Genomic DNA, 13,493 nt, shown 5'->3' with positions numbered 1-13,493 from the left:
CGCCCTCCTCCTCCTCCTCCTCCAGATGCCTCCCTCTCTCTCGCTCTCGCTCTCTCTCTCCCACTCTCTCCCACTCTCTCTCTCTCTCTCTCGCGCTCTCTTCTATTCAAGTTGTAACCTGGTTGTAACAGTAGCGGCTGGACGCCTCGCGCAGCGCAGCACACACACACACACTGGGGCAGAAAGCACGATGACGCTAGTGTCAAATCTACTTCCGGTCTGATTTTGACTAAACATTTTCAAAATAAAAGTTCCCATCATTGCAATTCCATTGTAAAACGTTTTCTACATCAAATGTTGATGAAGCAGTTAAAATACACCATACAACACACACACTATACACATTATAATATGTCTACAACTGCCCTACACTGTAATCATAGTAATCACAACGACCGACTGTATACTATACCCATATAACTTTGTACTATAGCATGTGTAACCCGTGTGTTTCGTCTGCCTTGTGTTCTGGTGCGTGTGGTGACATTAATCAGGCAGGAGGCAGTACTGGGTCTCAGGCTCATTTACTGGAAATCTGTGTGACACACATCAGATGTACAATCAGTTTAAGACAGTATAATTCTTAACATTCAAATAAGGCTTCAGTAACATTAGTTTTGATAGTTCATCAGTGAGCTGGATGCAATCCTACCTGATTGATTGGACATTTACCGGGGCCAGTTTCGAATTGCGACCCCCCTGTAGGTGCTTTTTTAGAGCGGTTTTGAATGTGGGTAGGGATTCACATTATTTTACGGCTGTGGGTAGGGCGTTCCACATTGTTGTGGCATAATTGCGAAACGTGTTTAGTCCCTAATTTGAGCCGAATCTGGGTTGAACATGATTCGTGGAGCTCCCTCTGGTGTTGTGGTCGTGGTATTCACTGACCTTTGGGAAGTATTTCAACATGTACATGGGTACCTTAGTGGTGTAGTGTATCTTGTAGACCAGGCCCATTGCAAGTTGCTGTACTCTGTCATCTACTCTAAGCCATCGTAGGTTGTCAAAATGGGCAGGGGTGAGGTGGGTTCTAGGAGTAAGGTCAAGCAGTAGTCTGACCAGTTTGTTTTGTGATGTTTGTAATCTTGTTTTTAGTGCTTTTGAGGTGCTTTGGTACAATGAGGTGCAAGCATAGTCGTAGTACCCTTGAATGAGTGCTCCTGTTAGAGTCTTCGGGGTATTCTTGTTTTTCAGAGAGGAGATCGTACAAGAATCTTGTTCGTTGGTTGACTTTTTTGATTACATTGGTTGCCATTTTGTCACAGGAAAGATTTGCCTCTAGGATGGAACCCAGGTATGTAATTTCATCTTTCCTTGTGACAATATTGTCACCCACTGTAACAGAGAAGCCGTTGGCCTTGCTGAGTTTGTTATTTGATCCAAAGAGAATGGACTCTGTTTTACCCAGGTGTAATGATATTTTGTTATCAGCGAGCCAGGTGCAGATTCTGCCGAGTTCAGAGCTGAGGGCTTTTTCAACCTGTAACTTGTTCTTGTCAGAGACCAGCAGGGCTGAGTCGTCCATGAACAAGAACAAGTTGCAGTCACAAGCTGACGACATGTCATTTGCATAAATTAGGAACAGTAGCGGTCCTAGTATGCTTCCTTGTGGAACACCACACCTCACTGGGAGGGGGGGGGTAGTGTACCGTTTACCTCCACCATCTGTTCTATACAGCCATAGTTGTTATTTTATTGAGTTCTGTGTAAAGACTCTTGAGTTCTGTGTAAAGACTTGAGTTCTGTATAAAGACACTTGAGTTCTGTGTAAAGACTCTTGAGTTCTGTGTAAAGACACTTGAGTTCTGTGTAAAGACTTGAGTTCTGTCTAAAGACACTTGAGTTCTGTGTAAAGACACTTGAGTTCTGTGTAAAGACTCTTGAGTTCTGTGTAAAGACACGTGAGTTCTGTGTAAAGACACTTGAGTTCTGTGTAAAGACACTTGAGTTCTGTGTAAAGACTTGAGTTCTGTGTAAAGACACTTGAGTTCTGTGTAAAGACTTGAGTTCTGTGTAAAGACACTTGAGTTCTGTTTAAAGACTCTTGAGTTCTGTCTAAAGACACGTTAGTTCTGTCTAAAGACACTTGGGTTCTGTCTAAAGACTTGAGTTCTGTGTAAAGACACTTGAGTTCTGTGTAAAGACTTGAGTTCTGTGTAAAGACTCTTGAGTTCTGTGTAAAGACACTTGAGTTCTGTGTAAAGACTCTTGAGTTCTGTGTAAAGACTCTTGAGTTCTGTCTAAAGACTCTTGAGTTCTGTCTAAAGACTCTTGAGTTCTGTCTAAAGACTCTTGAGTTCTGTCTAAAGACACGTGAGTTCTGTGTAAAGACTCTTGAGTTCTGTCTAAAGACACTTGAGTTCTGTGTAAAGACTCTTGAGTTCTGTCTAAAGACACTTGAGTTCTGTCTAAAGACTCTTGAGTTCTGTCTAAAGACTCTTGAGTTCTGTGTAAATACTCTTGAGTTCTGTGTAAAGACTCTTGAGTTCTGTCTAAAGACATGTGAGTTATTATTTTTTTTATTCTTTTTCTCCGCCTGATTTTCTATGCTTTTCTCCCCATCCCAATTTAGTCGTTATGCCAATTCCCCCCCTCCCCTACCTGGTTGTTGTGCGCATGTTCCCCCTACTGGTCGGTACAAGGGAACCCTGAAGTCTACCACATGCTTCCTCCGACACATGCGGAGACAGCCAGTGGCTCTTTTTTTCACCTGGCAGCGAGGACTCTCATTGGTGAAGTGTAACGCGTGGGAGGTCACGCTGCCTTCACCACTTCCTGCCTTTCGCTGAGCAGGCGCCCAGACCTGACCTGTAGGCGTCGCTGTCCACAATGCCAGATTACCACCCACGACTTCCTCCCGCTAACTCAGCCAAACGAGTTAGTATGACGATCGGCCCAAGCCGCAGGCAATGCTGACTCCGGGAGTCGAGACCGCAGCCTCTTGCATTGGTGACAAGCGCAATCTCCGCTACGCCACCCGACCGCCCACAGACACGTGAGTTCTGTGTAAAGACACTTGGGTTCTGTCTAAAGACACGTGAGTTCTGTCTAAAGACACTTGGGTTCTGTGTAAAGACACTTGGGTTCTGTGTAAAGACACTTGGGTTCTGTCTAAAGACACTTGGGTTCTGTGTAAAGACACTTGGGTTCTGTCTAAAGACACTTGGGTTCTGTCTAAAGACACTTGGGTTCTGTGTAAAGACACTTGGGTTCTGTCTAAAGACATGTGAGTTCTGTCTAAAGACACTTGAGTTCTGTCTAAAGACACTTGGGTTCTGTGTAAAGACATGTGAGTTCTGTCTAAAGACACTTGGGTTCTGTGTAAAGACACTTGAGTTCTGTCTAAAGACACTTGAGTTCTGTCTAAAGACACTTGGGTTCTGTGTAAAGACATGCGAGTTCTGTCTAAAGACACTTGGGTTCTGTGTAAAGACATGCGAGTTCTGTCTAAAGACACTTGGGTTCTGTCTAAAGACACTTGGGTTCTGTCTAAAGACACTTGGGTTCTGTGTAAAGACACTTGGGTTCTGTCTAAAGACACTTGGGTTCTGTGTAAAGACACTTGAGTTCTGTCTAAAGACACTTGGGTTCTGTCTAAAGACACTTGGGTTCTGTGTAAAGACTCTTGAGTTCTGTGTAAAGACACTTGAGTTCTGTGTAAAGACTCTTGAGTTCTGTGTAAAGACACTTGAGTTCTGTCTAAAGACACTTGAGTTCTGTGTAAAGATTCTTGAGTTCTGTGTAAAGACACTTGAGTTCTGTGTAAAGACTTGAGTTCTGTGTAAAGACTCTTGAGTTCTGTGTAAAGACTTGAGTTCTGTCTAAAGACTCTTGAGTTCTGTGTAAAGACTTGAGTTCTGTCTAAAGACACGTGAGTTCTGTCTAAAGACTCTTGAGTTCTGTGTAAAGATTCTTGAGTTCTGTGTAAAGACACTTGAGTTCTGTCTAAAGACACTTGAGTTCTGTCTAAAGACACTTGAGTTCTGTCTAAAGACACTTGAGTTCTGTCTAAAGACACGTGAGTTCTGTCTAAAGACACTTGGGTTCTGTCTAAAGACACTTGGGTTCTGTGTAAAGACACTTGAGTTCTGTTTAAAGACACTTGGGTTCTGTCTAAAGACACTTGGGTTCTGTCTAAAGACACTTGGGTTCTGTGTAAAGACACTTGAGTTCTGTCTCAAGACACTTGAGTTCTGTCTAAAGACACTTGGGTTCTGTCTAAAGACATGTGAGTTCTGTCTAAAGACACTTGGGTTCTGTGTAAAGACACTTGGGTTCTGTGTAAAGACACATCCGTGTGACTCAGGAACTAGATGGACTGACTGGACAACAGGTTCATCATTTTAGAGTTTATTATTATAATCATAACAATAGGGTGGATGTCTCTTTATTTTGACCATCGATTCAACCATAATTGTTCTTTTTATCACAGGCAATAGTTATAATAGTGCACTTTTTATATTTAAATTATGATACAGACATTTCTTTTTTCATTTTTTTAACACCTTATTCTACTGACCCTTAGGAATGGAGAATAGTTTACAATCTTAGCTAGAGTAAGGTCAATGAACGTGGAGGTGGCGGTGATGATGACGAAGATGATGAAGATGGTGGTGGTGGTGGTGGTGTTGGTGATGAAGATGGTGAGCAATCATAAAGTGGGTACGGACGGTGAGGCTATCGACGTGGGTTCGCTTTCTTGTGCCGATTCTGGCTGACAGGCAGGTGAAGGCAGACAGACAGGTGAAGGCAGACAGACAGGTGAAGGCAGACAGACAGATCGAAGGAGACAAAGCGTAAAGCGAGAGATGGAGAGAAGAATAAGCTAGCGTTCAATGTGGGTGCGTGATAAACCAGTATGTGGAGGGCTAGCTCTGATGACAAGCTGTGTGTGCATCACATAGATACAAAGCTCTGTAACGAACCGCTGCAGATTCTGAGGGTTAACTCAAAACCTGTTCTAACTAATTATTGCAAGTTCTCGTTCTGTTTTCTAAGGGATCAACAGAAACACCAAAGAGTCTCTACAAAGACTGGTGGTGAAAACACAAGCTGCTGCTGAAATACATAATAAAATTACCCTCCTTTCAAATCCTCCAGTCGACGAAGGCTCAGTGCTGCCACCACTGGTCAGTGGTCACCAATAAGATCAGCACCTTGACCTGACAGGTTAACAGTGATAGTAATGTGCTCAGTGCTGCCACCACTGGTCACCAATAAGATCAGCACCTTGACCTGACAGGTTAACAGAGATAGTAATGTGTTTAATTGGCGACCAGTGGTGGCAGCACCAAGCGTTCGACAAGCTTTCCCAGAAAACCACAGAAGAAGGCTCGGCTGGAGGATTTGAAAGGAGACATGGGAGAGAAAAGAGTAATTTTATTCTGTATTTCACCTCACCAGTCTTTGTCGAGACTCTTTGATCTTTCTGTTGATCCCTTAGAAAACACAATGAGAACTTGCAATAATTAGTTAGGACGAGTTTTGACTTCAGAATCTGCGGCAGTTCGTTACAGAGCTTTGTATCTATGTGATGCACACACAGCTTGTCATCAGAGCTAGAGCAGCGCAGGGTGTGTCCATCTGAGCTGTTGTCACTGGGTCGGGTCGGTCACATCACATCCCTGCAGAATATCTGAACAGGGCCTCACAGAACCATGTCTGTGACCCGTTCAGACACGTTGCAGGAGAACCGAATCGTCCTGGCCGCGTTTCCTGTCCTCGCGGCGAAGGGCTCACATTCACGAGACAGCTCGCGCTACTGCGACATCGTCCGCACGAACGACATCATCATCCGCGAGAACGACGTCATTCACCTACAACACGAACAACATCATCCACACGAACGGAGCAGGAAAGTCACACGGTTTTGATAGAAAAGAAGGTCATGGGAGCAGCGAGGGGAGAGCAAACAGACCTACTGAGGAGATTCCTAATGAGGCGATACCTACTGAGATACCTACTGAGATACCTACTGAGATACCTACTGAGGAGATATACTGAGGAGATACCGGCGAGGAGAGGAGAGCGGCGGAAGAACAGAGATGAGAAAAATGAAATAAAAAATTGTTCTTGCATTAAGACTCCTGATATATTTCTGTTGGCATAAAATCAAATAAATACATAAATACACAAGATAAATAAATACACAAATATAATTCTGTAAATAAATAAATATATATATATAAATAATAAATACACAAATATAATTATATAAATAAATAAATAAATATACAAATATAATTATATGAATAAATGATTAAATACATACACAAATATAATTGTATAAATAAACAAATACACAGATATAATTCTAAATAAATACACAAATAAAAAATTACAGATAATAAATACACATAGAAATAAAACATTAAATAAAAAGCATGTTCTGAAAACATTCTGCACCTTGTTGCATATTGTGCCGTTATGGAAGACTGGTAATGAATGCAGGTTAGTCTCATATAATACTAGAATAATACATGACTGTCACAGAGAGGCTCCGTCTGCTTGTAGGAGGGTGGTGCTCTCAGGGTGGTGTTCTCAGGAGGGTGCAGCGACAGACTACTTGGCTTTATTGATGAACAAGAGGAATGGGGGGGTTGGGCGGGGGGTCTTTTTTTTGGCTTGCTTCCCATCTTGAAGTCCTGCTCAACAAGGAGTACATGTTGCAAGCTTTTATTTTGAAGCCTGGCATCATGAAGACCTGCTCAACAAGGAGTACATGTTGCAAGCTTTTATTTTGAAGCCCGGCATCATGAAGACCTGCTCAACAAGGAGTACATGTTGCAAGCCTTTATTTTGAAGCCCGGCATCATGAAGACCTGCTCAACAAGGAGTACATGTTGCAAGCTTTTATTTTGAAGCCCGGCATCATGAAGACCTGCTCAACAAGGAGTACATGTTGCAAGCCTTTATTTTGAAGCCCGGCATCATGAAGACCTGCTCAACAAGGAGTACATGTTGCAAGCTTTTATTTTGAAGCCCGGCATCATGAAGACCTGCTCAACAAGGAGTACATGTTGCAAGCTTTTATTTTGAAGCCCGGCATCATGAAGACGTCTATTGATGAATGTTAGGAGCAATCGTCTTTTTCTTTTTTTTTTACATTTTTATATCCCTTTTCTTTTTTTAATTTATTTTTGTGAATACTGTGGAGGGGAGCTCAGTTAGATGAAGCGAGTCCGTCCGTTCCTCAGGAACTCTTTCCTGTCCCTCAGGAACTCTTTCCTGTTCCCGAGGAACTCTCTTTCCTGTCCCTCAGGAACTCAGGAACTCTTTCCTGTTCTCCAGGAACTCTTTCCCGCTCCGTCTGGGGGGGAGAAACGATGAGGTTCATGGAACTGTTCACTCATAGTGTTGTTTCTTTATTTCTTTATTTTTCCTCTCTTTTTTTCCATTATGTTCATATTTCTTTTAAAATCAAAAATACTTTTCTTCAGAGCAAAGGGGAGGGAGGGGGCGAGGGCGGGGGGGGTTGGGGGTTCCAACAAAAAAAAAGAAAAAAAGATCCTCAGCTGCATCGTGTCACATTGTCTCTGAGTAAAGAGAAAATAGAAAAAGAAAATGTCTCCGTCCGGCGCTCAGAGGCTCGCTGGGCTCAGAGTCCTCGTCCCGCGCCGCTAGCTTGCGACAGGAGTCCTCCGCAGAACAAACACGCAACCGTAAATTTAAAGTAAATAAAAAAATAATTCTTGTTTGTTTCACATTCACTTAGTTAGCTTAACTTGTTGTGTTTCTGATCCGCAGAAGAGAACAATGCTGAAATTCCCTTTTTTCTCCCTCAGAGGGATCGCTGTGTCCTCAGATGTGTCCTCATAGGGATCGCTATGTCCTCATAGGGATCGCTGTGTCCTCAGATGTGTCCTCATATATAGGGATCGCTATGTCCTCATAGGGAGCGCTGTGTCCTCAGATGTGTCCTCATAGGGATCGCTGTGTCCTCACCCTCGCAGATGCGGGATCTTTTGATGTTTCCTCAAAAATCATTCCAGTGTTAGCAGGTTTTCTGACTCTTAGTAACCGATATCATGTGGGTGGAGGCTTGAATCCTTTTCTCTCCACTGTGGATTGTAAGTTATATGCTCTCCGGTAGTGGGTAAGGGGGGGGGGGTCACAGGGTGAATCTCCAGACTAAATTTGACAACCACTACAACACCGTCCTCTGTTTTTGGTTTCAGTTACTGTATTGCGATGAGATGGTTCCGCTAGCCGGACGTCTCGGCGTCCCCCTCCTCCTCTGCTGGGCTGACCGGCATGCAAGTCAGCTTCAGAGGTTCTCGTCCGGTTCTGATCCGTGATGCCGTATCTAAAGATGGACACCAAACTGCTCATTCAAGTATCGTTTTTTTTTTCGTTCTCTTTTTCGTTTCTTTCTCTCCCGTCGGTAAAGGGCGAGTCCGTATCTTTACATTTTCATTCAAGGGGGTGGGTGGGGGTTGGGGGGGGGGGGGGGGGGGGTGGAGGAATCCCAATGGTTATCCCACGGATGGGGAGAGAGCGCTCCCTTTGGAGAGGAAGTATGAGAGGATGAGAGGAGAGGGGGAGGGGCAAATTCTCAGCCCCCTGCACTGGTCAACAAGCACATTCAATGACTAACATTGGAGCAGGAATAGGAGATATAGGTTGACGATGACGAACTGGAGGGATAGTAGATATAGCCTCATGATTGGAAGGGATACTTGGTGAAGCGATGTCGACTATGTTTCCAGTGGAGCTTAAGGTCTCTCTCCCTCCCTCTCTCTCTCTCTCTCTCTCTCTCTCTCTCTCTCTCTCTCTCTCTCTCTCTCTCTCTCTCTCTCTCTCTCTCTCTCTGTCTGTCCTGGTCTCTGCTGCTGTAGGTCTCTCTCCCTCCCCCCCCCTCTCTCTCCCTCTCCCTCTCTCTGTCTGTCCTGGTCTCTGCTGCTGTAGGTCTCTCTCTCCCTCTCTCTCCCTCTCCCTCTCTCTCCCTCTCTCTCCCTCTCTCTCTGTCTCTCCGGGTCTCTGCTGCTGTAGGTCTCTCTCTCTCCCTCTCTCTCCCTCCCTCTCCCTCTCTCTCTCTCTCTGTCTCTCCGGGTCTCTAGGGTTGTGACTGGGTGCCGTTGGACGACAGTAGGCGGGTCCTCTCCTTGGCCGAGCCCCGGCGCTGCAGGACCCCCCCGCTGCCTCCGATGGCTTCGCCTCGCTCGCCCCACTCGCACCGGTCGCCCCCACCCTCGGAGCGCCGCGAGTTCTGGCGGGTGGGGGTGCCGTGGGGCCGGCCGTTCTTCTCGTCTGGGAAGGGGTCAGCAGAGGAGGACAGGAACGTGAATCTTTAGGCCCGTGTGAGGGGCGTGTGTGTGTGTGTGTGTGTGTGTGTGTGTGTGTGTGTAATAAGAAATTAGGACATTTCGGGGGAAGGGGGGAGGGTTTTGGACTTTCTTCACTTTGAAAAGGGGCTGTTTGGTTTTGGGTTAGGGTCTAGGGGCTAGGGTAGGGGCTAGGGGTTAGGGTAGGGGCTAGGAACTATGGGGTTGGGGCTATTGTTAGGGTTAGGGGCTAGGGTGTTACAATCCACCTGGACCTGCCCACTTCCCCCCTCCTATTCAGAGACTTATCCCTGCACCTCACCTTCCCTCACTCTCTCTTGGACAGCTCTCCTATGATCCTCCACCCATTCGTGGTCCTCTACCCCCACCCACTGGACAAATGCCCCCAACTGCTCATCATTCATCTGTGCTTTGTTAAGGTTTCCATATTCCTCTGTATCCTTCCACTGTTACTATGTCTCCCAGTGTGTCTCTGGCCCTCCATGCTCCCCTGTTAGTGTCTTGTTCCTATTCCTTGTGTTGATGTGTAGGTTTCTAGTGTTACTCTTGTCAAGTGTTCAGTCTTGTCTTGTATTTAGTGTCACTGTAGGCTGCCAGTCTGTGTTCCCTCCCAGGTGTGTCTCGTTTCCACTCAACCATCATGTGTCAATTAGTGTGTGTATATATGTCTGGTCTGCGCTGTCTTCACGGCCAGATCATTATATTCGGTTTCCTGTCATTCGCGGAGTTGGATGTTCCTGTTTATCCTGTTTACCCGGTCTACCCTGTTATGCTGTTTTCCCGTGTATCCTGTTCCTGTCGTGGTTAGTGTTATTTCGTCTGTTGATTTAGTACCTTGCGCCCTTTTGCCAGCTTTGCTGAGTTTCAGTTTGTAGTGTTTTCAGTTGTAGTGTTTCCTAGTAAAGTCCTTTTGAATCACACCCGCAGTCTCCTGCCTGCTCTCTACTCATTCTGTCCTGCACCTGGGTCCTACACACCTACCTACCCTAACATAAGGTTATGGGCTAGGGGTTAGGGGCTAGGGGTTAGGGACTAGGGGTTAGGGGCTAGGGTTAGTGTGTGTGTATGTGTGTGTGTGTATAGGTGTGTGTGTGTGTATAGGTGTGTGTGTGTGTGTATGTGTGTATAGGTGTGTGTGTGTGTGTGTGTGTATGTGTGTATAGGTGTGTGTGTATAGGTGTGTGTGTGTGTGTGTGTGTGTGTGTGTGTGTGTGTGTGTGTGTGTGTGTGTGTCTTACCAGATAGGGCCTGAACCATGGGCTGATCATGGGAGCTGAGAAGCTGGGCTTGAATCGTCTCCACCACTCTCTTGAACCTGCGACTCGGACCTGCACACACACACACACACACACACACACACACACACACACACACACACACACACACACACACACACACACACACACACACACACACACACACACACACACACACACACACACACACACACACACACACACACACACACACACACACACACACACACACAGAGAGAGACACATACAGTACAAAGACACCAAAAACACAGTCAGGTCAGGAGGAGTTCTTTTTCAGCACAATCCATGCTGTTATCAGTACTGTACCTGCAGTAAAATAAAACCAATCCTTTCACCCGTCGACCTGGAAACGGTAGTCAATGCATTCATCACCTCACGCCTTGACTACTGCAATGCCCTCTACACCGGCATCAGTCAGGCAGCCATGTCCCGCCTCAAAATGGTCCAGCACTCTGCAGCTAGGTTCCTTACCGGTACCAGAAAGAGAGAGCACATCACACCAGTCCTAGCCTCCCTACACTGGCTCCCAGTCCCATTTAGAATAGACTTTAAAATCCTCCTCCTCACCTTTAAAGCACTATCGGGTGCAGCACCCTTATACATCACCGAGCTCATCACCCCCTACGCAGCACCCAGGTCACTAAGATCCTCCAACCAGGCTCGGCTGGTCCCCCCCCCGCACCAGACTCAAAAAGAGAGGCGATCGCTCCTTCAAGGCCGTGGCCCCCAAGCTATGGAACCAGCTTCCCCTGGAGATCCGATCTGCCCCCTCACTGGAGACATTTAAGGCCTGTCTAAAAACCCACTGGCCTTCAATAAACCCTGATTCTCCCACACCCTAACTCACACACTCCCATGTAATTTTATCCTGCCCCCCCCCCCCCCCTCCTGTATATCTTCTTATGCTCCTCTGTCCCCTGTGTGCTACTGTACTTTGTGTTCCCCTATTTGTGTGTTGTCCTACTGTCCTACTCTCTGAATGGACTGTCTTGTCCTGCTGTGCCTTTTTGTATTTTTGTATTTGTGTATTTTATATTAGGACATTGATTTTAAGCTTTGATTGTACAGCACTTTGGTTGGCTCTTGTGCTTTTAAACGTGCTATATAAATAAATTACTTGACTTGACTACTTGCAGCACTGGCTAGTTATCCACAAACTGACCCCTACACTCCTCCACGGAGCACTCAAGCTGCTGAAACTGACCCCTACACGACTCCACAGAGCACTCATAAAGTAGATCCCAGTTGTCTTCAGTCAGCTTCTACAGACAGCAGCTTGACCCCATTGACTTTGCTTTGGTTTGTGGCTGAACGGATTATGCTGAAAAGGGACTCATTGGCAACATCATAGGAAGTCAAGTCAAGTCAAGTCAAGTGTTCCCGTATCAATCCCCTTGGGGACATGCAGGTGTCATAGCAGCATGGGAGGTACATGCAGTAAAGAAATATAATAATAGAAATAGTAATAATAGAGTAGAACATACTAATAATAGCAGAATGGCAGTAGTAGTAGTATACATGGTATATATAGTAGTAGCACACCAGAGTCCGTGCAGTGTTTAGTAATGAACAGTCCTCAGCCGTTAGTTCTATTGGCAGCAGTGGCTATTGGCGGCTAGGGTTCAACATTTGTGAACTATCCCTTTAATGTAAATAGTTACTAACACATCAAACCGTAACAATTCAACCCAGCGCAAAGCCCCCCCCCCCCCCCCCCCCCCCCCCCCCGGGTCCCGACAGCCCCCCCCCCAACCGGGTCCCACTCACTCCCCCCCCACCCCCCCCCACCCCCCCTCCGGGTCCCGACAGGCCCACTCACCCCCTCCCGGGTACCGGCAGGCAGGCCCCCTCCCCACCCGGGGTCCTGACAGGCACGCCCCCTCCCCACCCGGGGTCCCGACAGGCACGCCCCCTCCCCACCCGGGTCCCGACAGGCACGCCTCCTCCCCACCCGGGGTCCCGACAGGCACGCCCCCTCCCCACCCGGGGTCCCGACAGGCACGCCCCCTCCCCACCTGGGGTCCCGACAGGCCCACTCACCTGATATGAGGGTGAAGGTCACGCTGTAGATGCCCGTCTCCCTCTTGCCCTCCCTCTCCGCCCGCTCCCTCTCCCGCTCGCCCTCGGAGAAGGCGATGTCCACCTGGAACTTGACGGGCTTCTGGAAGACGGAGGGGCCACCGGCCGACTTGTACTCGGCCCTGAAGCTGGTCTGCGAGAGCACGCTGTGGCTGAGCGAAGGGATCTGCGGCGCGGCGGCGGGGGAGAGAAGAAGAGAGACCCACAGACTTACGAGGCGGGAGAGAGGCGTAGGGGAGGGGGGGGGGGGGGGGGCGGCGTAGAGTAGAGAGAAACAAAAGGGGGGTCGTGAGAGAGAGAGAGAGGGTGAGGAGGACAGGAGGAGAGAGAGGGGCGTGAGCCGTTTTTTTTATTTGTGAAAGAAAAATCGAGTTGAGCGTCAAAGACGTGACGGTGAGAAGAATGTGAGGAGAGACAGACGGACGTGAAGAAGTGGTGAGAGTTTGTGACAATAACTACGTTTCCACAGCGATGGTGAGAGACGCCATGCACGTGTGAGTCTGGAGAGCTGTGATACCAGGCGGTACAGACAGGGCTGTGGGGGTCGACTCGAATCAGCAATTCATCAATTCAGCAATTTAGCAATTCAGCAATTCAGCAATTCAGCAATTTAGCAATTCATCAAGTCATCAATTCATCAATTCATCAATTCAGTAACTGGATTTTCTTTAGAAATAGAATCACCTTTTGAGCCTAAGCCATTTGGGTATATGTAGTTGTTATTGCCGTGTAATTGTCAAAGAATGTGCTGTGAGTAAGTGCTTTTCACCCTTTTTTCAGAACTTCTTCAGCTTTCAATGTCTGTTATTGTTTGAACTTGCTGTATGTTTTGAGTGTGTATCAAACTGTTATT

At 46.8% G+C, this 13,493-nt stretch overlaps 1 protein-coding gene across 1 annotated transcript in view; it reads right to left on the bottom strand.

The window, feature by feature from the left end:
• Nucleotides 1-9,055: 9,055 nt before the first annotated feature.
• The window catches only part of LOC311235472 (serine/threonine-protein kinase BRSK2-like), a gene marked incomplete at both ends in the record, with an annotated part of 47,977 nt that continues 43,539 nt past the window's right edge, over nucleotides 9,056-13,493 (bottom strand). Inside the window, 3 exon segments of the mRNA XM_084322935.1 lie at nucleotides 9,056-9,249; nucleotides 10,523-10,612; nucleotides 12,602-12,806. Coding sequence (XP_084179061.1) covers nucleotides 9,056-9,249; nucleotides 10,523-10,612; nucleotides 12,602-12,806 — 489 coding nt within the window.

The sequence above is a fragment of the Notolepis coatsorum genome (assembly GCF_963971535.1).
Source record: "Notolepis coatsorum genome assembly, chromosome: 10".
Taxonomy (NCBI): Eukaryota; Metazoa; Chordata; class Actinopteri; order Aulopiformes; family Paralepididae; genus Notolepis; species Notolepis coatsorum.
Note: the sequence above shows the minus strand (reverse complement) of the source record. Positions and strands in the feature narration are given on the sequence as shown.